The following is a 25,688-nucleotide window of genomic DNA, read 5'->3' on the forward strand; positions in this document are numbered from 1 at the left end:
ATATTCCTCTGAAAGTTGTCACTTAGCCATAATCCGTTGTACTCAATAAAAATATTTTTAAGAAGGCGACACTTCCGGTTATAATGGAAGTTGCTATCAACTTTCTTATCTTAAATGGGAAGCTATGCTTTTTACTGCGTTTTTGGATTAGTTGAGTTATTTTAAGGAAGTTTTTATCAGCTTTCCCTATACCTAAGTTTTACCGTTGAGATATTTAGGATTTTTTGTAAATTTTTGGATTTGCATCTGTCACTTAAAAAATCGGTAACTCTGTTGGTTTTTAAGATTCCGAAATATTATTTGGAGAATTAAAAGAGAAAGCTCATATCTCTTCTTTAATGTTCAAAATTGGAAAAAAGTTTATAAATTCAAAAATTTTAAGGTTAAGTTTAGACAACTTTAAGAACCATTAACTTAATTTTTTCAAATGGGATGACCCAATTTTTATTTTACTATGGAGAAGGATTGTTTTCTGCATCGATCTGTATTAACATTACCGAAAAACTTTGATTTTTCACATTTTTTTTCTGTCGTTTCTATGGCAACGTATGAAAAAGACCTAATAAATTTCACAATTCCAACAAAAAGTTTTTGTAACTTGAAAACCATTAAACATAAGTGTAGAAAATGTTAATACAGATCGATGCAGAATTAAATACTCTATCATTTGGTGAAATAAAATCTGTGGCGTTTCATTAAAAAAAATGAGTTATAAGTGCTTAAATTTCCACAAACTTAACTTTAAAAATTTGTTAAAAGTTTGTTATCTTTTTTAGAAATTCGTAAGCACGAAGAGAAACATCTAAACTTCCTCTTTCAAATGAGTTCAAAAATATTTTCAAATTTTTAAAAATCGCAGAGTTATCGATTTTTGAACTGGAGGATGCAAATCCAAAAAAAATTAAAAAGCACAGATATTTCGTAACCGGCTAAATTTTGGTATAGAAAAAGCTTATAAAAACTACCTTAAAATAACTCTAGTAATCGAAAAACCCATTAAAAAATATAGGTTTCCATTTAAAATAAGAAAGGTGTTAGCGACTTCCGGTATAACCGGAAGTGTCACCATCTTAAAAATATTTTTCTTGAGCAGGACCTAAGAGATTATGGATGTATACCAATTTTCAGATGACTATCATTACTAGAACTCCCAATACTTCTAATGTGAGGTTTAGACGGAACAGCCTGTATATAAAGTATTTAATAGCAAAAAATATACATTTAGTAGACTCACCCTGTATCTACCTACTACAACTAATTTGATCCGTTCCTTTCGATATTGAGCCAACATTTTGTAAACTTTTATTTACTATAATAGGCGATTAAGTCATTATTATTAAACATTTATGTAAATTAGGTTAATTCATAATAATGGAAATAACCAATATTTGAACTTTATCGTCGGTAATTTGTCATTAAATTATGACTTTAATGAAATGTATTCGATTATAGTGTCCGTAGTATTATTTTGCATATGTTAATTGCAAATATTATTAAATGGTGAATTACTGAAGGCTACCAGCAACTAGAAGCTACACGAATCGAAATTTCTGTAAATTCTAGAAAAAAAAGCTATCCTACAATGACTACATCTCCAATTCAATGAATTGCAAACCGCTTGTGCAACCCAACACATTCATTCCAGCTAACAATGAATCAAATTAGCCTTTCAATTAAAACACTCATATGCGGAAGTGTATCCATAATTAGGCTTAACCTTTCTGAAAGTATAAGCAACGCACACACTTTTGCAAATTTTTCTCCCGGTGGTACAAAACGATGGGTACTAAAAGCATGGTACTACTATCACTACTCTACCAAGACTAGAAATAGCAGCGTGGCAACATTGTATCGCTTACCTGGTCCTGAGATAGCGTAAGCATGGAACAAAACAAAGCACAATCAGGCCGTGTTGGTCAGTCGGTTGGGTACCATCGAGGTGACGCGACCACGGGTACTACCATCACCAGCTCTTGTTACGTAACGACCCATAATCGCCCCACAGGCGTTGTGACAAGTGTATCGTTTCGTTTTATTGACAACAACAGGTTTGTATTTTTTTCAGTTTTTACTTTCTTTTTGATTTGGTGCCTGTCTCACGCAGGAAATTACTTTATAATGGGCTGTCAATGTGCGGGCATTGCACTGAATTCATTAACAACGATATTTGGCAAAAACCAAATTTTAAATTTTAAATTCAGCTTTCTCCCATTTTATGTTTGCAAAAATAGAAATATTATTGCACATTTGAGTAATACATTTGCACACTAATATATTATTTTAACATCTATTATTGTTTATTAAATTGGTGTTTATTTGTTACACATTGCCATGAGGTTTTAAAAAATAGAGATCTTAGAAAACTTCTTTAACCCGCAATTTTTAAGAGTTTTTTTGAAACTCGAAATAAATCTGTTTTATTATTAGAAATTTAAACATTTAAAACATAATATTTATTGCTTCTAAATATCAATATTCGCCCTTCTTTCAACTGATGTTTTTTCAATTTTTTTAACAGTATTTTAATTTAATTTAATTTTCAATTTAATTTAAATTTACACCTAGAGATTTTTTCATTCTCAGGCTTCTCAGTTTTTGATCTAATTGTAATTTAGTGTTTCAATGATACAGTTTCTTAGTTTCTCAGTATATCAGCTTTTTAGATTCTTAGTTTCCCTATATTTCATATTATTTTCTCTTGTTTTCACTATCTTTCAATTTCTTAGGTCCATTATTTCGATGTCGAGTTAAATATAAACTTTAGGTTAAAAACTTATTTCCAACTTCGAAATTACCTGACCCTTGAGTTAACTTAGACTTTTTCTAACTCAGACCTAAAGTAATAATTGAAAGAGTCTTCATTATTTAACTATAAGTTACCATTAAATTTAGGTTGAATCAGAGTTAGCTCACTCACTATTAAAATAATGGGCCTTAATATTTCTACATTGCAATTGGAAATAACCTAGCTCTTAAGTTCACTTAGGATTTTTCTAGCTCTGACCTAAGGTAATAATTGAAAGAGCCGTCATTATTTAACTATAAGTTAACATTAAGTTTAGTTTGACTCAGAGTTATTTGATTCTAAAGTTAAAGTAAAACAACGGGCTTTAATATTCCTACTTTGCAATTCTAAAGTTTTTTTATTTCTCATTATTTCAGTTGTTTAGTTTTACAGAAATTTAATCTCATTGTTTTTTTCGTTTTTTTTAATGTATCTGTTTCAGCTTTTTAGTTTCTTAGTTTTGCAGTCACTTAGTTTTTTAGAATTTCAGTCTCACAATTTTTTTTTGTTTTTTAGTTTCCTCATATTTTAAATTCACTTGCCAAATTTTTCAGTTTTTTGGTTTCACTCACTTATTCTCTAATTTCTTAATATTCTTATTTTGCAGATTTATACTTTTTAATTTCTTACTTTTTGAGTCACTTATTCTACAACTAATTTCAGTCTCATGTTTTTAAGTTTTTTTGTATTTCAGCTTTTCAGTTTTTAAGTTTTTTAGATTTTCAGTCTTTTTGTGTATTTTTTTTATTTATAACGTAAGTTATAAATTCAATTTATCTATACAATATCTAACTGTTTCAATTTATTAGTGTTTTCCTTTTCCAGTTCTATAGTTTTTTTAGTTATTCAATTTTTCAGTCATCTAGTTTTTCTGAATTTGAGTTCCACAATTTTTTTGTTTTTTGTCTTTCAGCTTTTTAATTTCTCAGCGTTAAAGTTACTTACTTAGAATGGCAGTTTTTGAATTTTTGATTTTTCTACTTTTCAGCTGGAAATACTTGTTGTCATTAAGTTGTTGCTCTGTCTTTTAATTTTAAAGACCCATAAGTTTTTGAAAAAGAACAGAATTATTTTAGTCAAGAAGCCAATTTAAAAAATGTCTTATTTTTTCAGTTTAAAATTTTAATAAATGCCATAACAAAATTAAAAACAGTAGAACTGTCACTTGTTGAAGTTATTGAACTAGTGAATAAAGTGTAAATTTTTGTAAAAAAATTCCTGGAGTTGTAAAAAATGAGTTAGTTATAAACTTAAACAAACAATACAAAAAAATTCTGAATATATAAAATCTACTAAAAATAAAAATGTTAACTGAATGAAAAAATATTAATACAGAGATGCCTGATTTTAGTTCTGCATTTTTCTAAATAGTGAATCAACTGCTTTCTAGGTTGAGATAAATTTTTACAGAAAAACGAACTAATTTTACAGCAGCAAATTTAGAACAATATTTAAGATCAACAATTAAGTAACAGCTTTTGTGCAATAGAGAATTTTAAGTTTTTTATACAACTTATTTCGCTTCGTTTGTTTTTGTTGGTAATGGAATCAATTGTCATAAAAATTACACCATTTTTATTTTTCGTGCTGTACCCTATACAGTATGAGATTTTCATACCTAATTTCTGTTTTTTTACAACTTATTTTGACACCTAAATAAAGTTTTTAACTTCCCAAAAATCATGAAACAAAAAACAATTCTTCTTAGTTAGGAAAGGAAACTTTGAGTGATATTCACCAGTTAATACTTGAGGTATTTGTTGATCACTTATGAATTAATTGCAGGAATGATCAGAAAGTTTCTTCTGTAAAAACCTTAAGAATACGTAACCACGCATAACTTGTTAACATATTCAATGCAAAAAGCATAAAATATGTTGCCAATTGCATAATTTTGTGACATTTTCTACAATTATTCAATGTATTTATAATTAGTAATGAACGAAATTTATGAGCTTTTGTGCTTGCCCCCGTCACAATTCAGTTTTATCATTAACAAGTTTTCGTCTTTAGTGTGGCAATTTAGTCATTATATCATTTTTAACGAATAACCGGTCGCAGGTAATAACAACCATGATTAGTGGGTATAATAACAATAATAATAATTTCTCGAGCGCATACACAGCCTCTCGTCGCTTTTCTTCGTTCCGTTTTTATTGTATCTTCCTAATTATCGAATGCGATGATTATTTAAATCCCTCGAATAAAAATAACACGTCACGCTTTGATCAGTACCGAAGCAATTTATTTTTTCCCTCGTTGCATCAGTCAATTTACGGTTGGCGTTTATTAAAACTGTACTCAATCCGTTAACTATTGTTAGTTACGTTACCGAATAACACATAAAAATACTAACCCAGTGTTGGTGAAAAAACGCGCAAAAACGAATCACGATTTTCTACGGTCGAGGCTTTTTCAGTGGGAAAATGTGGATCAGTGTTGCAGTGGAACTTGTATTTGCATCAGCAGACGCGTAATAAACATCTCAGAGGTTTGTCGCGGTGACGCATCGTCGAAGTCTCTGGTTCTTATGCACGCGAAAGTTGTTATTGTACTTGCGATGCATCATTTAATCACGAATTTCTTTATCGACGCCAACAGCGTGAAGTAAAAGTCGATTCGGAACGAAATACATTTTTACTTTCTTTCGATCAGGATGTGCCAATTTAGGTTCCTGATGATGCGAGAGGACGGCACTTTAACCGTGTCATTGACGGATTTTTTCACTCAAACTGTCACTGAACTGGATTCACTCGAGGGACATGGGTTGTAATTTTTTCTCAATCGAAATTAGAGCAGCCTCTTACCAGTTTTGAATGGAAACAATTATGATACTGGGGCGGCCATAAAATACTAATAAAATTAGATAAGGTCCACTTCTTTTGATTCAGTTTTATTACAGTTTTTATACCAAAGTATTTTAACCCCAAATATTCGTAGTTCTTTTGAAATATCGAGACGATTTCTTAAGCCAATTCTAAATTTCTAAACTTTAAATAATAACAAAAATTTTGATCTCATTTCAAATACAAATTCAAATTGCCCAAAAAAAAAACTAATATTGTAAACCGCAGTTGGTACAAAATCGAAAAAATTTTAAGAAAATAGGAGAAATCAGAGAAAAACAAGTTAAAACTTGAATTGCGGTTTACCCCTCATTAAAAAAAATAGAAACAGTTCTGTTTGTATGGTTGTCTTTTTCTGTGTTGCTCTAATTTTTACTCGTCAGAAAAATAAATAAGAAACAAATTGAAATTTATTAAAATCGGCCAAGCTACTATTTAATCGATTCCTGATTTGTGCAACTAATAAAGTTGTTATTTGCGGTTTAAGAAATATAAAATCTGAACGATTTAATACAAAATTGTTGGTAATTTAAGATAGTGAAACTTGCGAGAAATGAAAGTTCAACCTAAATGTGTCATAAAAAATTGCACTTCTTACGATGCCGGCGAAAATAATACTTCATAAAATTCAAAAAATTTAATGCGTGACAGCATTGCTTTTAAAAACAAACCAAAATTTCTGAAATCAGAAGAAAAACTGACAATTTATCATGTAACTTCTTCATTTAGAAAAAAATTGTCTTTGAGTTATTTCTTTAGTGTAAAACTAAGAATGCTTTTATTATACCCGGAATTAAAATTGGAGTTTTCTGTTGTTGTATTAAGTCCTACGGTATCGTAGAAAAACGTTAAAACATTTAACATTTTTTACTTTTCTATACTTCGTTCGCCGAAGCCGATTACGGCGAATTTTTTAGTACCAGCTCAAAAAGTCCGGAAATCGGAACACGGAGCGACTTCGGGTTTTCACTCATCGGTGGACCGATGCGGTTTCCGATGACAATTATGATAGTATTAGTTATTAGTGTAAAACTAAAAATACTCTTGCACCCGAAACCAGAACCCGGAGCGAGTCAGAGTTTCCACTATTCGGTTAATAAGAAAGAGGTGATTAAGATAGTTTTCTGATTTTGTTCCTAAGTCTCATAGTTTTTAGAAAAAAAATTCCTTTTTCAAATGCCGATTACGTAGAAACTTTTAAAACTAAATGAAGAAGTGTGGTACTGTTATAATGTGGCGTCGTTTTCAGGTGAACTCAAAACTAATCAGAAAATTCATTTAAACAACCGTTTTGTGCTAAAACTGTCTTCAAATCTCGACGTTTTATTCTTTTAACTTTTTAAACGCCGATTACAGCGAATTACTAGCACAAAAATACGGAATCCTAAAAAACTCCGGGATTTCCAAAGCTGTAGATAATTAAAATGCGTTTTGAAAATTAACTGTTAATCTTCGAATTATATTTTTTTAAGTATAAAATTAAAAACCCGGAAGCGGATTCCGGAATAACTCCGGGTTTTAACGGTTTGTTGTATAATGACTTAATGACACTCCGTTTTCTCATTTTCGCATAGTATTAGTAATTTCGCCTAGTATTTTAATTGGAACATTTGGCAAAAAAAATTATTGTTTGAATTAAGTTTTTTTGTGTAAAATTATAAACCTAGGTCTTTGGATCCGGAATCTGAACCCGGAGCGACTACGGGTTTACACTGTTCGGTAGTTAATTCAAGAGAGAATCTCGGACGTTTTTCAAATTTTTCCTTAAGTCTTATGCTTAAAAAAACACCAAAAACATTTGGAATTTTGAAATTTTTTTTTACAAAAGCCAAAACGGTGAAACCAAAAAAAATATCTCGAACATCTGGCATTGTCATAAAGTGGTGCCTACTTTATGGCACGTATAATTAACATGGAAATTTTCCTAAACAACAAACTGTTTTGAACTTGAACTGATTTATTATTTTTATGTTTAGAATTCAAAAAAACTTTTGTCCCGAAAGCAGAACCCGGAACGATTCCGGATGTTCTCTTTTCGGTGGATAATAGAAGGTTCACTATGGCCTATTTTCTAATTTTCTCCATAAGTCTTACAGCTATTGAGAAAAATGCTAAAAATATTTTGCACTTTTGACATTTATGCCGATTACGACGAAATTAAGCAGAGAATTCGAATGAGCAACCGATTTTGAGCTAAAACTATTGGTTTTTTGGTTAACACTTTTTGAGTGTAAAATTAAAAATACTTCTGTACCCGGAACCGAAACCGGGGGCGGCTTCGTATTTTTACCATTCGGCAAACATTAATAAAAAACCGATTCCAATCATTTTGATGTCATTAAGTTTTTAAGAAAAACACTTAAACGTTTTGGAATTTTTTGGAATTTTTTTTCAAATGCCGATTACGACGAAACTATTAGAACTAGCTCAAGACGTTCATCACCGTCGTAAAACGGCATCATTTCTAGGTAACGTAAAATTAACGTTTGGGAATTTGCCCAAACAAACCGCTTTGAGCTGAAACTGTTAATCTCCGAGTTATGATTTTTAGTGTAAAAAAAACTTTTATGCGGAAACCGGAACCAAAAGCGACTCCGGGTTTTCACCTTTCTGTAGATAATGAAAAGCGGATTCGATTATTTTTTTATTTTTAACAATGTTTTAGAAAAACGCTTTATCGCAATTACGATTAGAGCTAGCTCAAAGCAATATCTCGAAAAGGGTTTCCCTTTTCTTAAAATCGAACCGAGTGATATTTTTGGCATTGTTAGTGGACCTGAATATTAATAAAAGTGCATAAAACGCAAAATCAAGACCGAATTTGACAACAAATTAAAACGTTTAAAGTCTCATGAAAAAACTAAAACAGTATGTTAAGGAAGGAATTCGCTTGTGTTTGTGTTAAAAATTTTACAGAGAAAAGCTATTAGTGTATTTTTTGGACGCACTTCCTAAGAGAATCAGTAAAAGCCATATTCCAGATAATGATAAGACCAGGTTCAAGTACCTGTAATCAACTAACTGTCTCAAATATACCGTACTTAAATTTTACACGCCGATATTTCGACACAACAATGATAAATTGTCGTACAACAACCATTACGATAACGTTGAAACGCTCACACTTAAACGTATCCGTTATCAAGTCTCTTATTTCTGTTTAAAGCTAATATTACAGTTTCATGCAATTTCACATGACAGTTGCAATGGCAAGTAAAGGCCGCTTTCACTGTACTACGACCAGATAGTCATTATTTGATCCGGGAATAAATTAAGTAAATTTAATTGTTATTACATACACCGGATAATTGATATATGTAGTTGTTTACAACGTTGTGGAAAGTGATTGTAATAAATAAAGCAAATCCTGGAAGGAAATAAATGTGATTTGTTTCGTTTTTCGTGATGATTTAATTCAGATAAACGGCATTGAATAAATTGAATCTTTGTTTTGTGAGAGAAAAAGTCCCACTTCTAGAAATGATATAATGAGAGGAGAGTAAATGCAAGCAGCAACCAAGCGTAACAGTGCAAGAACAATGTCCCTTGCACGCTTGTACTAAATCCGAAACAAAGCCGTTTAACGGTACATCCGGCGATTTCCAATTTTGCCCAATTAAACCGTTGTGATATTGAGACGTTCGTTGCAAAAATCGCAGTCCGGGGTTAAAGGTTCGGCTGATGTACGGCGTGTTCCAGTGGTGACCGCAACGGTACTTGAGCAACTTAAAGCCTTCATCAACGGCCGTTAAAACGCTCGAGATGCCTGTTATAACGATTTCCGACAACGTGACGACTGGTTAAATTGACGGCTTCGGTGATTTATCATGGTTATGATGCACTAGTTTTAGCTTTTTTTGCGCTGCTGCAAACGAAAGTGCAACAGTTCAAAAAATCCAGTTCCGCATACACCAATTTCGTGATTTGCGCCGACACACCTAGGTAATTAATTGAGCTTAGAAAAACACCTGTGTGACCCCGACTTGACCGCGAGCAATGGCCATTAACAAAGCGGTAATTCACTGATGCGGCAATTGGTAATCTATCTCATTTAGAAACCCGGTAGGAGTTCGCTGAAAAGATCAATAAATGGAGGTTATTAATGATCTAATCTGAAAAATCCAGCGCAGTGACAGGTGAGCCAAGTGTACATCAGTGCTCTCAATCTGGAAGTTTTGAGCGCAAAATGCACAAATGCCCCACAATCAGTTATTCAAAATTTCAGCATAAAGAAGACAAAGGAACTACTACACTAGAAAGGATTTCAACTTAAAATCTCTAAACAAAAAGATTAAATCAAGTGTTCTCTCAATTGAATTATAATTTTGATGGTTTCGGGTCATACTTTCTAAAAAGTACAGAAGGAGAAAAGAGTTGATAATCAGCTCAAAGTTCTATTATATTTAATAAAAAATAAATGTGCCAAACTGATATTTTTGTAACAACATAAAACGATGTTTATGCAAACGAATTATTGCTAGTTGTTTCCGGACGAGGCTAATTAAATTTAAATTACATTATTAAAGGAAAATATGAAGAATTGACGCTTCCATTCAAAAAGTATAAAAACTGAACAGACTACTAAAAAACATCGGAAATAAGGTGATTCAAAAGCACCGTACAATCTCTCGGGAGCTGACAAAGAACATCAAACTGAATTAAAAGTTCCTGTAACAAAAAATTGTTTGAGCCTTTTTTCACGAGATACAGCTCATCAAAGTTAAATTTTTAAGTTAATTTTTTGGTGCTTCAGATTTTTGCTAGAGAAAACAAATTAAAAAATATTTAAAAAAGTTGCTTGAAAAAAACTTACTTCACTTTAGTGCTTAATTGGACGTCTTTTATCACCATACGAGAGTTTGTCCGATATTTTTGAATCATCTTGTATAACATAAGCAAAACTATTTAGTGTTTGTTCTTAGAAAAACCAAGTCTTATTTTTTGTTTCGCCCTGTTCGGTGGTTTTTGAGCCAAATTTCAACAAAAGTATTTCGAAATTTTGATATAATAAGCTGAATTTAAAGTAATGCATAAAATTCATATTTTTGTTGTGAGTTATTTTTCAAATAAATTCTCGAACAGGTCGATTTTATTTTGAAAATGGTACATTCTGACACTACGGTAACATTTGTGACGTCACTGGTTTCTGAATAATGACGCCATTAACAATTTTTTTTAATTGAAAACCAATATTTTTTATTACTGTTTTTATTATTATACTCTTTTATGTTTCTGGTAAGAGCAGAAAAATTGAAAAAATAAGTTGAAGACAATTTGTAAGTAAAGAAAATAAAAGAAAACAAGGTAAAAAATTTATTGATAATTTCACATAAAAGGCTCTATTACTCTTAGCTTATTATGTAAAATTGCATTAACAAGAATATGAATTTTAGGCGTTACTTTAAACTCACTCTGTATACGACAAACTTGTTACCTTGTTACCACGCCTTTAAATAAGTTTTTAAACTAAATACCCAGTTTATTGTGGAACTTCATTAAAACAAAACAAGAATCACCAAGTTATGTTGTTTAAGCTGTTACTACGTTTTAAAAACTAGAGAATTAAACTTAAAATTGTGTTACTTTTGAAGTTTTTTTGTTTTTAATTGAAATTGATGATATTTTGCCTATTACACTCGATTTGCCTTGTTTTTGTGGAACGTTTCTTCAAAAATAGACCGAAAAACACAACATTTGTTCAAAAATTGTTATTTTATTGCGTTTTTCACAAGTCAGATCAGTATTCGACTCTCACAAAACTTCGTACAAGATAATCCGAAAAAGTACTAAATTAGATTGAGAATGATGTTGCTTTGGCTTTCTAGCAAACTTTTTTCGAAAAATTGTTCTAAAATTAGCTAAAAAATCACCAAGGTCACCCGGTTTAACAGGACTTTGGAGCAAATTTTATCAAAAATAGCCCGGAAAACAATAGATTTTATGTTTTTCAAGATTTTAACATGTTTCACTTAAATTCTCAGTTTTTTTGAGCTCCTTCGTGAGCATTGATAAAACGAAACAAAAAATAAGACAAAAAGTACATTATTTTTAGAGCGTTTTAGTATGTTTTTGCTTGAAACGAAGCTATTTTGCAAAATTTCGTTAAAACTAATTTCAAAATTTACTAATTTGGGTTGAAAACTGTGATGCTTTTTTAAATACGAAAAACTAAGATCCGTTTTATACAAGCGTCATTAATTTAATTCGCTATTAAATGCGTGATTAACTGATCACGTGACCATACTGAAGCAGTTTGATTGGTCTATTCGCGTTAAACAACGAATTAAATTTTAATAAAGCTTTCTGTAAACCGGACTTAAATCTTAGAAAACTAAATATTCTCTTCACATTTTTTTTTGGAAAACTGGAAATAGGATGAATAATTTTTTTACGGTTACGGTTCTAGATCACTTTGTCTAGAAAGTACAGAAGAACTGCTGGTACAATACTTGATGATTGATGATAAAAATAAAGCAAAAAAAAAATAGCCAGGTAACAGACAAATGAAAAAACATTGAAAAATTTTGACAAAAGTTGGTATCTTCGAGAATATCTATTAAATTTAATATCAAACTTAAACTAAACTAGCAAATTAATGTACTACAAATAAAAAGTAAAAGAGCTGTTACAAAAAATAAAGTCTAAGAAAACTAAATATTCTCTTCACATTTTTTTTTGGAAAACTAGAAATAAGATGAATATTTTTTACAGTTACGGTTGCTGTCTTCGAGAATATCTATTCACTTATTCAATGCACTAGCAATGTTAAAACAACAGTTTATGTGTTGTTGTTGGCTTAAATAATGTGTTTTTATTGAAACCAACTCGACAATTTTCTTAAAAAACTTCCATTGAACTATTATCGTTATTTTATCTGAAAAATGTTTATTTTATAATTTTTTTAGAATTATTATTACAACTTTTATTAACTACAAATTATATTTTGACCACAGGTTTTAATAAAGTCACACAACTTTTGTGCAAAAACAAGGGAGTTGACTTCCATGACACGAAATAATAAAATATGAATATAAAACAAATGGCAAAAAATTGCAACAATTATTACATGTTACGTTCAATAACAAATACAATTTACTTTGGACTGTTTAATTTAGGTTTAAAGCTATTCAGAGGTACATGTCGGGATTGTTTTGAATACAAAGTACTTTTTAAGAGTTTTACTTCTGCAAAACCACACTTGAGTAAATAAGCCTTCTAAGGACGCGGTTAAATGTAATACCGGTGCAGTTTTCTCCAGTTTCTAGGACACATCAGGTAGCGCAATATCCCACCTCGAAATGGTTATTTTTTATAGTTTCGGGTTATTTCAGCGGGTTTGAACTAATTGACTTCGTTTAAACTTTCGAGACGTCTCTAACGGGGCTCCGTCACGACTGACTAGTTCACTAGGATAGTTAAATTAAAAAGCCAAACAAAGAGCTTTTCACGTGTGTCGTTCTCGTTCCATTTTTCAAGGTGTGGGCTGAATCATCGAGGAAACTTAAGATTTCGTAAACAATAACGGTTAATTAATTGTTGACTTGGAGTAAATGAGAGATGCGGTAGTGATTATTGTTTAAGTTACGTGTCTAGCGTGTTAGTTCCGGTCTAGGTCAGAATTTCTAACAAAAAAAAGTTTTGTAATAATTAAGGTAACAATGGATTTGGTGTGTGTTACACAGGTGTTGCAAAAAATTTCGGGGTAAATTAATATGTAGATTTTAGAGGTCGGATAACAAAGATTTCAATTACTATTCTTAAATTCTTTGTTTTGGTGTCATGGGTCGTGTCCACAAAACCACAGATACAAAGGTTGTTTTCATTTAAGAATTTAATCAGATTTTTTTTTAATTTTTTAAACATCATAAGCATTGGAAACCACTATTTAAATGTATTTGTTATTGAACGTAAAATGTAATAATCATAGGATTTTTTGTTTTGTATCCATATTTTATTATTATGTGTTATGAAAATCGATTACATTACTTTTTGCACGACCCTAAACACCTGTGGTCAAAATATAATTTGTACTTTATAAAAGTTGTAAAAATAACAAAAAAAACTGTTGTAATAACAAAACAAAGTAAAAAAATACATTATTTTTGCCAAAAGCAACTCAGAGTCTACTAAGATGTTAATTTGGTTGGTGTAACGCGTTTAAAATTAAACAATTTGCTATTATTCGATTATTTTTTAAAAGCACAGTTCATTTTTTAAACTTTCTAAATGTTAATATAAAAATCAGTAACCTCGAAGATGTCGACTTTTGGTAATGTTTTTCAATGTTTCAATGAACTGTGATAAAACTGTCAACTAGTTTAGCTGTCTAAAGCTCAGTTTCTGATCACATATTTATTAACGGAGATGTAACTAAAGTTTAGTCGTACCTGAAAAGTCACTGTACTCGTAAATTATATTTTTAAACTTATCTTTATTATATATTTCAAATGACATACCAATATAGTATAAAGAAACATTTTCTTGTATTTTCAGTAAATAATTTTGTTTTTTATTTTACTGTTATCTAAATACAGAGTGTCTAGAGAGGTAGGCGCACATACTTTAACAATAGATTGATTAAGAATAAGATTAAAAATATATTGACCCATATTCATAACATAACGTTCATAAGTAAGCTTCATTTCATTTTGAAAAAATACTGGTTTTATTGACGACAGAATACATTTTAAAATACAATACAAAATATAATAATATTTATGTTTTTGACAGGTTTAAAATCACAGCCATCTAGTTAAAAAATACTGTAATGTTAGTGCAGATATCGACTGCATCTTTCTACATTTTACTGTTTCACTGGAAAACGGTACGTTTTACAAAAAAAAATAATAAACAAAAAAATTCTAAATTGTTACCTGTTCCAAGTTATGAAACAATTTATGTCAAAGGGGCCCTCGCAGCCCTCTTTAACAATGTTACACAACCTCACAATTTGTACTATTAAATGATTATCTATAACGACTGTATACCAAATGTTATAAAAATTCGATAAGTAGTTTTAAGGATGAAAAATATAATGTGCATTTTTGAGGTAACTTTTCGAAGCCAATAATTCCATAATAAAACGAACGTTTTTAGAAAAAAATCAAAAATATGAGTCAGTTTATTTTTAATGCTTAATAAATGGTTAAACTATGCGCACGGGAGTGCGAGGTATCGCGAGACAGCCTGTATACATTAGAATTCAAAATATCAAAAAATTAAATCAAAGCTAAATGAAATGAGTTGAGTGAATCACCCTGAAAAATACTTCTTTTTATTAAAAGTGAAACTTCCCTTAATGGACACCTCCGATAACGGATACCTCTTCACAAAGGACATTTTTGTAAGAACGTAAACCTATATTAAAATTTCCACCTCCCATTAGTGGACACCTCTCCACAACGGACAATTTAAGATTTCCCATCGGTGACCGTTGTTGAGAGGTTTTACTGTAATAAACTTGTGTCTTTGAAAGTTACATTTAAGGTTGTTTTCCAATAATAGACACTGTATTCCAATAATAGATACTCTTTGTATTTTATATATTTTTACAATTTTAGTTAACCGAGAATGAGAAACAGGAAGTTTTTTCATAATTTATAGAAAACAGCAAAGATATTATTTTTTTTTGAATTATATAGTTTCCTTATTTTCTAAACAATGACTATAAATGAATTCCGATAACGGTACGACATGTCAACATTTTTGGAATTGTTAAAAGACAAGGAACAGGAGGATTTTTTGTATGTGAATTTTTTTATTTAAAGTGAGTGGTCCTATGAGTTATAAATTTCGGAAAATGATGCAGAATGTCACTAAAATTGTAAATGTAGACAAATAAAATTTTCTAGCCAGTATTTTTCAAATTATATGAATTTGAATTTATTTTATTTTAATTAAATTATCATTTGTAATTTTAAAAAATGTCTTCTCATTTTGTGTTAAATTTTTTGTTTTAATAAAACTAAATCACGATGATGAAAAATTGTTTTTCCAAAATTGGCCACTACCTTTTAAAAAATGAAAATTTTGTTGTTTTTTTCGAAGATGTTTTTGTTTATACCATGTTCTTAATTTTCTGGAGTACAAAGATAATTTTTATGTATGTGGATCTTTGGCTTATTAAGTGTTGGTTTATACTGATTAAGTAGATATTAGTAGTTTTACAATTGTATCTATTCTATTCTTCCTAACAATGTATTCTAAATATTGGTTTAACTAGTGTTTAGACCTCTAAGGTGTTATTGAATTATTTGTACATAATTTATTTGTAATTAATTTGTATTTGTTTGTAAGTTTGAGATTTTTTGAAGACATTATTGATTCTACAGTGTTAGGGAATGGTTTAAGTAAATCAAAAATGCATAGTTTTCCCAAAAAATCATTATGAAATTAAAGTCCCAAATTTTGAGAACCGCTGGACTAGAACTATAAAAGTAAGCGTAAATTTTAATATTATTCACAAAACAGAGGAGGTACATTAACTTCTTGGTTCACTACGTTACTCTTTTTTTAAATTTGTGTTTTATTATTAAACCTTACGAAAAAAAATTGCCAGGACCGGGATTTAAAACTCCCACACCAATGAACATGTTGACCACAATTTTGAAAAATTCTCAAAACGCCAATGCACCACCATCTCTATTTTGTTTTATGAAAAAATTAACTGCTAAACAGTGGCTCTCAACAAAAATTTCTGAGGAAAGTACGCACATTTTGGAAAAATGATATAAAGGTTTTTAACAGGTCTGATCATGACAAATTCACATACGCAATATTGCTAATCCATTCCCTAACACCCTGTACGATAGCAACAATCGCTGCACAATCAATTAAAATGCGAAAAGTCATGAAAGACAAACAATTTAACTATTTTGAAAGTCTGTGATTGTTAATAATTTCAATTCTTTCAGTAATTGAAGAAAGAACTACTTCTTCAATTTCAGTCTTAAAATTCTCATGGTAATAGAAATTATTATGAACCTATTTCAAATTGTATAAATATAATATTTACACAATAAATTAAAGTAAAATTTGTGATTGTGTCAGTCATATTTAAATAATTAATGATTCCAGAATTGTTATTTGTATTAAATTTTGCAGTCCACCATGGAATCGTGGCTCGTCGACGTGAAGAGGGTGCGCATTCCTCGGCCAAAATTCGGCAGCGGGTCTCGTTGTGCGTACCCCATTGAGCCCCCGAAAGACTACATCTATGACGACTGTCGACAGGACGATATTAAAATCAGAGCAGCCCTCCAAAACACCAACCTGGCGAAAGCCACGGAAGAGCTGCGACGAGCTCTCCAGGAGAAATTGTAACTTTAATCGCGCTTTTTCTTAATTAGCTATACGCAAGTTAATTTACATTGCAAATGAAAGTTGTAATAAGCAACTGCCGGCTTCCGCACAAATTTTCAAACTTAATCATTCCGAAGAATCAACGTCAAAAATGTGCGTTTACGTCCTGATTCCACAGCAAACCGAAATAAATTTCAAATTAGAGAAATCGAAGCCGGGACATTTCGGGCCGGATTATTTCCAAACCATTTGATGTCTGATTTAGACCGGATTAGGTTGGGTCAAGTGGCGGAAAATTTGCAATGTGGATTGGCAAAAATTACTTTTTTAATGTAAATACCACCACTACACAACATTACACTAGATAGGGTTTAGACGTAATTAATTTTAAGTAGTGTACATAACTGTGATATCTATAGAAATATTATTCCATACATTTAAAGGAATTTATATTCATTTAGCCTACTGAAATAATCGCTATGTTATTTTTGTAATAAAACTTTTATAAATGTCGAGTGTTTTTGTTGGCCTTTTTCTAAAAACGGATCATTAGTACTTTATCGTAATAGACATTGTTTATTAAGGGTACAAACCTTTAAGAAAACTAAATTTCATAATCGAATTCAAAAGAGCAATAAATTAAATGTTGTTTATAATATGCTGATTACTATATAGGGTGAGTCAATAGTAGGTTATTTCAAAATTTTGTTAATATGCAACCAATAATAGTGATTCCAGCAAACCAGATCGGTAATCATTAAAATATTTCAAAATTAATCCATGATTATATTATTTTGGGTATTGTTTTAACAGTTTTGCTAATTTTATTATAAACTACTATTATTTAAAAGATAAAAAACCAATGTTGATGCAATTAATGTTTTTAAAAATTAAACTTTAAATTTTATTTTGTAACTCTTTTCCCTTTTGCTGGGTAATCCATCTGAATAGGAATATTGATATAATAATCTCTTAAAAATGGAATACATTGTTAGCAAAATATGCTAAAATTAAGCGAAAAACGTTCTTGTATAAACATAAAAAAAGTACATTTTATTTAGATAGTTTTTTGACGAGTTTTCCGACTTTAAAATCAAACTTGTACTCTCTATATCTTAGAAATTATACACAATCAAAAAATTAATTAATAAAATATACAGTTTTGCTAAAAATTCATTATGAAATATTATTATTTAAAAGATAAAAAAACCAACGTTAATTTAATTAAGGTTTTTAAAAATTAAACCGTCTCCAAGTGGCAAGTGCAATTAGTATTTTTGGTTGCATCTTAGGACATGTCAGAAATAACCCACTACTGACTCACCCTGTAGATTTCCTGATAAACAATTTACATTCTAAGTCAACACTTACTCTAAAGTCCCTGAAACTCAAAAAATCTGCAAAATGAAAATCACGTGAGTTCTCGTTGTAAAACATTTCGAGTTTTTTATTATTCTAAGTTACGATATTTTATCGTTACGACTCTATTAAGAAGTGATTTTCGGTTTATTATTTTTCACAGTGAAAAGCCTTTTTAATAAGCTTTGTTTTTAGAAAATCAACGAAATTGTACGAATACAAATAATTCGCATAGAAAAATAAAACAAAAATATTTTCAGAAAATCGAAAAAATTAGAAGTAAATTGTTAAATAACTATTTTTATACAGTCGAAAGCCCTTTTAATATAAGCTTTGTTTTCTGAAAAAAAAACTAAACAAATTTTACGAATAAGTGCCAATAATGATTCGCCTAAAAATAACCAATACCAAAGTATCTTGAAAAAATCTAAATGATCACATGGTATTAGATGTTAGGTATTTGTTATAGTGATTTACTGAAATGTGAATAAGCCAATATAAAATTAACAAAAACCAAAAAATCTTTAAAATGAAAACAATACACTAATCACTGAGAAAACACCTAAAAAATAAAAATGACGAAATATAAAAAATTCATACTTATCTATAATGACAATATTTCTAACCAAAAGCAATAAATCTAACTTTGATAAAAATCATAGAAGATAAAATGTAAAAATTTCACAGAATAAATTTGCCATTTAGTGATTTTTTTATTCTATCGGTAGAAAAATTTAACAAAAATTTCTCTGTGTATCTATAAGAAAAAATGTAATATACATGCAAAAAAGTTGGCATTATCTGCTCGTGATTCTTTTTGGAAACTCGTGCTCGGCACTTGTTTCAGAAACCCATCACACACAGATAATAAACAACTTTTCTTTACTTGTATAGTAAACTACTGTTTATATTTTTAATTCAATATTAACAATAAATCTATTAGGTTTTTAGTTTGGTGCTAGATTTGTTAAATTTTAGATTTCATACAGAATAGGGAATACAAACTGCAGAAAATGAAACTACAACAATAGAAAAATTGAAAACAAGAACAGGTAAATAGTTGAAACTCAAAACCTGAAAAATTAAAACGGTAGGTAGGAAAGTATGTACCCAATTTTGTAGACACAAAACTGACAAAAACGATGAAAGAGCACAGAAAACAAGAAAAGAACAGTAAATAAAGAAAACAAGAAGACTGGACAAAAAAGAGAAAAGAAGATATAATATAGAAAATAGTGATCGGCAGTCCAAAAACAGAAAAAAAAATTTTGAAGAGAGAAAACAGAGTTAAAAAAAGACAAATATATCGGAAACCTGTTTCCAAGTAGAGAATGGAAGATATATAAAGAATAGAGATTTCGAATTGAGAATAGAGCATAGAATAGAGAATAAAAGAATAGAAGATAAAAAATATAAAGATAAAATAGAACAGAAAGAAAAAAAACAAAACAGAAAACAAAGAGAAGATAGAAAATAGATTATAAAAGACAGAAAACCGCAAATCAGAAAAAAACTTTCCAGACATAAATCTATGAAAACTTTTTTCCTTATTTTAACCTAAAGAACCTCTCCCAGTTTAATAATCTTAAATGAATTTTTTAATAAAGTTTTTTCTGTTGATATGAATATTATTTGGTTTTTCTTTGTTTGCTAATTATTATTAATATATTTTAAACTAGTAGGAATTTTAGTACCTCTGCCCTCCTTTTGAAATTATTAATTAATTATACCTTAGTTTTTTTATTTCCTATAGTTGGTCACTTTAGCTGACAAAATCTGCTTCTGCCCTTTGAAATGTAAAAATTTCCATTAAAATAGAAGTCACAAGTCTAAATTTTTAAGTATGTTTTGGGTTTAGATTCTTGCTTACTTTTTTTATAATTAATAAAAGTATTCATATTTTTTTCGTTAATTTTTTAGGATATACAGACTGTTCTGTTTCAACCCGACATTATTGTAGCCGTTTTCTTTCAGAAAACCCTAAATATATCTGAAAAAAGACGAAAATTACAAAGTTAGAAAAGCCGATAAAAACTCTCATAGCATAAGTTGAATAATCAAAAAACGCAGTCAAATAGAAAGAAATTTTAAGATGAATATCATTTTTAAAACTCCTTATACTTCCAATGTGGGATTTACACAAAACAGGTTGTAAATTTGATACAATTCTCAATATGAGATGAATTTCACATTTTTTTTTATTTTTTCGGCTTTATAGACTTTTAAATTTATTTTAGGTTTTCGGGAAAGCCATTACTTTACTTTTTTGTTGTTGTTGCGTTTTCATATTTTTTACTTTGTTTATGCTCCATGTTACGGACAAAAATAAGCTTCACATTTATTTAGTGGTTTATTTATTTTGCGAAATGTAAGTTCAATGTTGATATGTTCTCCAGCTTTATGGCTTAAAATTGTCACATGTTCGATTCTTTCCTCATATGCAGTTTAATTGACACACTTATTTAATTGCTTTCTTGCAATATATTAGAAAAGTGTTTTTATGACTTCTTTACCAAATTCCAAATTTTCAAAAACTGTTACCGCGACCGAATTCGTCCTTGTTTTGTAATAAGATTTTCTTCAAACTAGCCAACATATATTTTATTAAAATAATCCCAGTATTTGGACGTTAAAACACTGTATGTTTAGAGATATAAAAACTCACTGGACGTTAATACTCACAGAATCTGGATAATCCTGCTGATGTAGTGCCGTGGTGCTCCCGGACCTGGATTCCCCCGGACTGGAGTGTCTCCGACTCCGGGTCCCCGGAGGATTTTCCTCGTCACCGCTGACATATTCCTGCAAAAAAATCACACCTCAGTTCGTCCGTCCGCCAAATACCAATTTAACGAAATCCAAAGTTTACAGAAAGTCTATTCTAAATGTAATACTCTAAACAGGTATGAGAGAGGTATTAAAGACAGTGCAAGTGGGAACATGATAGAGATATGTTGGTGCCAGTGCTCTAAAAACGAAAAAAATCTCAGTTGGACTCAATGGGACAGAAAAATGATTCTTTCTGAGATTTGTTTCGTTCCTCTACAAGCCTACGAAGATAAAAGAGAGGAGAAGAAGAATAATAAAAAATTTACAAAAATGCAAAAGGTAATAACCTGAGTTTGGTGATCTTCGTCGTTTAAAGCGGTTACTATTTTTCCTGTGGCACTTGGTGGGCGAGTTCTATAAAACCCGAAAACAGTTTTTTAGAAGAGTTTGGTTTGTTTTGGTTACGGAAATGTCTCACCTCTGAATTCTATCTGAAATTCCCATTCCTAAACCTGAATCCTCACTGGGAGAGCGATAATCGTCTTCGTTACTTATACTTACACCAGGAGGTGGCTCTATTACTGGACCGTACTCCTGCAATACCAACTGTGTCAGTTTGTGGTATAGTAGCACTCGAATAGAGCAAATTTCAGGTAGTTTTAAAGGAAACAGTAAAATTGGCTAAACAGTGCACATTATGCATTCTATTTAAACACCGGAGAAATTATGATTTTTTCAATAAACACGACTCGTAGCATTTTGGTAAAAAAAACACACATAGTTTTACTTGTTCGCATTTCAAATTTCAAACAATAACTTAATAAATTCCAATTGTTGTAATAAGAGAATGGAATGTGTGTTAGTATTTTCATAAATTTATTTCGCTATGAATTTTAATTAAATTATATTCGAATAAAAATAAGTAAAAAATTAGAATTTGAAGAATTTAGCATCAGGAACTAAAGATTGCTTGCTTTGCTAAAAACAAACGGTGAAAAAGTTCTCTTCTGTAATGATAAATTGACAAACTTTTGCTATTTTATCAAACGTCACACATAATAAATATGAAACTTCTTAGACAATGAAAAGTGGGTTTAAAATATGTAAACACAAATCCAACATTTTGTAAGGAAAAAAATCAATACTGTTATTTAAAAATAGAACATCTGTCCAAAAAAATGGTACTATACCAACATTTCAAATTAATTAATTAACATCATAATGTATAATTTCGTCGTTCATCGTCTGCTTGCTTTGATTAAAGTGTGATTAATTATAGAGAATGCAGACAAGCTTATGATCTGATATATAACTTATTGGTGACGTTTCGGCACATTTTTTGGAGATTCTTCAGGACAATAAATAGGGAACCAAAAATCAGTTTACAGACCATTTTAACTGCAACTAAATTTTAATTCGAGATTAACTTGACATCTGTCAATGCATTTTCGTGACAATTTAATGCCGAATTGGTTTAATTTTTAATTAAATTTTAATTTTGTTCTCTGTAAACCGAGCTTTGTTAGTTTTCAATCGATCTACCTCCAAACCTCAAACAATTCGCTAATTTAAAATGTTACTTTTTCTTTTATGTAACTAAAGGTTAGGATATGAAACGATGTACAAATAAAACGGTCCTGTCCTCGATAGTTTCGTAAATGTCGCCAGAGAGCGCAGTTGTTCCATTACCGTCTAAGTCAGTGGTTTCCAAAACTTTTTCACCTTGTGAACCCCTTCGAAAATCCGACAGAAATTGGCAAACCATTTGTGCAGCTTTAGGAAGACAATAAAATTTGATAGGACATTTATTTTTCTTCTTGTACATTTTGAAGTGAATAAATATTAATGAATACGAATAAAAAATATATAATTTAGTATTTCTTTTTTATACTTTTATTTAAGAGTGTAGTAAATATTTTATAAGGGATGTTTTAAATAGTTTTAACGTTGGCACCATATCCTTTTAATTTAACTTCAAGCCCATTTCAGTTCAAATAAATTATAGAAAACTGATAGCCAATCTTCATTACATCTAATTATTATTATTCCCTTCGACAAATAACTTTTTTTAGTAGAAGCGTGATGTTTAATAAATTGTTTGTTAAAAAATCTTATTTTTGCCTATAGTATTAAATACAATATTATGTCTATTCCTATTAATAAACACAAGGTGGTAATATCTGTTTCCTGTTGTTCAATAATATCGCGTTCAAGAAATATATGTCTATTCAGAATACATAAAATACTAATTTTTGATGAATTTTCAACATGAAAAACATAACTAATTTTTTAAAGAAATTTTAAGAACAAAACAAGAAACAAACTGTGAGCCACGGAAACAAAGAGCTGCTGTCAATTTTGTCTGTTAAGTTTATTTAAATTTATTAGTATCTGATTTTTTACGTTAGTCATTTTATATAATTCCGGCATTACAATATTTTTTTTGAAGAATCTCATTTACACACATCGCGAAACCCACCGATTGGGAAACATTGGTCTAAGTTTTCAGAGCAATGAATATAAAAAAAATTGTTGTACTTATTATAATGGTTAACACAAAGCAAAAAAAATACAGCAGACAAAACAAATACAGGCAGATAGAGCACTAAATTCTCAAAGGTAACACATAAACATAATGCAAAAATTTTATCATAAACCATATTTAAAAATCATTCAAACTTTTACCATTTTATACTCTGTACCATGTTGTTCAAAACGCTACAAATAAGGTTACAGATGCAAGAAAAATTTTACGAAGAGAGTTGTAGAGAATCAAATTACCTATAAACAAGTCTATGACACCTTTTTTCTGTCTTCTACAGTTTAGGTATAAATGAACTTATTGATCATTGTCGCTTGAGCGTCTTTGAACGACTTTGGGGTCTAAATGTTTGATAATAGGAATGTAGTTTCGCGACTTTTTTTAAAGGAAATTTAATTTTCTACAAAATTCTTACTAACATTTTTCTTGTATTTTTAACCGTATTCGCAAAGCCTTGAAAAATACTATACGAAGCGCAAATTTTAAATTTGAAATATTTTTTTTTCTTATATTTCTTATGAAAATTTTAGTCATCAGATTATCTCAGCCTATTAAGAGTGCAAAGCTCAACACTTATGTATTTGTTTCCAAGTAATTGATAAATTAGTTGGATATAAATAATTTAAAACAATTTGGCGGCGAGACGGTCGAAGCGCCCTCATTTTTACTCTGCCGTATTATTTTGTTGAGTTCAGACAATCCTGCGATTTTGTATCTCGTTTCGACTCCTTAGTTATAATCCTCTGTATTTTAGCTTATAAGCATCGTATGTTTCAGAATGTCATCACAACTACCAAAAAATTTTTTTTAATTTATAAAGAATTGTAGAATGATTGAGAGATTCATATTCATAAAGAAAAAAATTAAATATCTATTAAAAAAATTGTTCAAACAAGCTAAAAAGTTATTAAAAGAATAAAAAACTATAATACAGGTAGTCCCGCCCAGCTCCCGTCTTCTGTAGCTCAGTTATTATTAAAGTTGGAGTTTTGATATTTTGTAGATGGTATTTATACTCTAGGGCATAATTCTGGAAACTATTTTTGATTATACAGAGTGACCCAAAAATCGAGTCATAAATCATAATAAATTTTTTAATTGCATGCACGATATAGAAATAAACAGGGTTTAGACTTTTATTCATTGAATTTGTTATTAAAATACTTGACAAAACAAGTTTTTATTAAATAACTCCGAATGTACCAAGATTTATGTTACCTTATATTATAGAAAGTTGATCGTTTCTTAATTCTGCATCAAATGATATAAAAATAAATAAGGGTTGCCATTCAAAATAAGCAAAATAAAAGGCTCTAAAGTTTAAAAAGTTTGGAAATAAATTGTAAACACCCTGTAGTAATTCAAATCAATCAAACTCACTTAATAAGCCTGTTAGACCTTGCTTAACACTTACGTAGTAATAATGCCTTCAAAAAAGCACTGTTTTATTAATTTTTAAAACTAAAGGTTTTTATTTTTTTTTTGGTTTTTATTTTTTAACGGTAATCTCTAAACCGATTTAAAAAAACTTTACGGACATGTTTGAAGCTAAAAAGGTATCATATTGAGCACAACAAAATAAATAGCTTGCCATTAAAAAAATATGATTATGACGTCATACTTTTTTCGGGACACTCTGTATAGTCAAAAATAATTTCCTAAAATGCGTTCTAGAGTAGAGTTCTACAAAATGTCAAAACTCCAACTTTAATAATAATTGAGCTACAGTAGACGGGAGCTGAGCTGGCCAGCCTGTATAAACAATAAACATACAGCCTGTGCCGTCTAAACACCACATTAGAAGTATTGAGAGTTCTAATAATGATAATCATCTAAAAATTTGCATACAATCAAAAGCCCGTAAGGACCCGAATGATCAATAAAAATAACTTTAATATAGCGGCACTTCCGGTTATACCTTCGCTATCAACATTCTTATTTTCTTATTGTTAGAAAGCTATGTTTTTTACTACATTTTTGGTTTACTGTATTTTTTATCAGATCTTCCTTTATGTAAATTTAGTTTTCGAAATATTTAGGATTTCATATTTTTTTTAATTTTGAAATCATTTGTGAAATTTTTAAT

General features: G+C 29.8%; 1 protein-coding gene across 4 annotated transcripts in view; it reads right to left on the bottom strand.

The window, feature by feature from the left end:
• The window catches only part of dysc (dyschronic), a 154,647-nt gene that overhangs the window by 33,691 nt on the left and 95,268 nt on the right, over positions 1–25,688 (bottom strand). For 2 of the 4 annotated variants that reach the window (XM_064356600.1, XM_064356599.1), the window contains exons 11-13: positions 21,539–21,654; positions 21,408–21,474; positions 20,974–21,093 (exon numbers count right to left, since the gene is read on the bottom strand). In XM_064356600.1, the coding sequence (XP_064212670.1) occupies positions 20,974–21,093; positions 21,408–21,474; positions 21,539–21,654 (303 nt within the window). The remainder of the gene's footprint in view (positions 1–20,973; positions 21,094–21,407; positions 21,475–21,538; positions 21,655–25,688) is intronic. The other 2 variants (XM_064356601.1, XM_064356602.1) reach the window with 1 other exon arrangement.

The sequence above is a fragment of the Tribolium castaneum genome, chromosome 5, assembly GCF_031307605.1.
Source record: "Tribolium castaneum strain GA2 chromosome 5, icTriCast1.1, whole genome shotgun sequence".
Lineage (NCBI taxonomy): Eukaryota > Metazoa > Arthropoda > Insecta > Coleoptera > Tenebrionidae > Tribolium > Tribolium castaneum.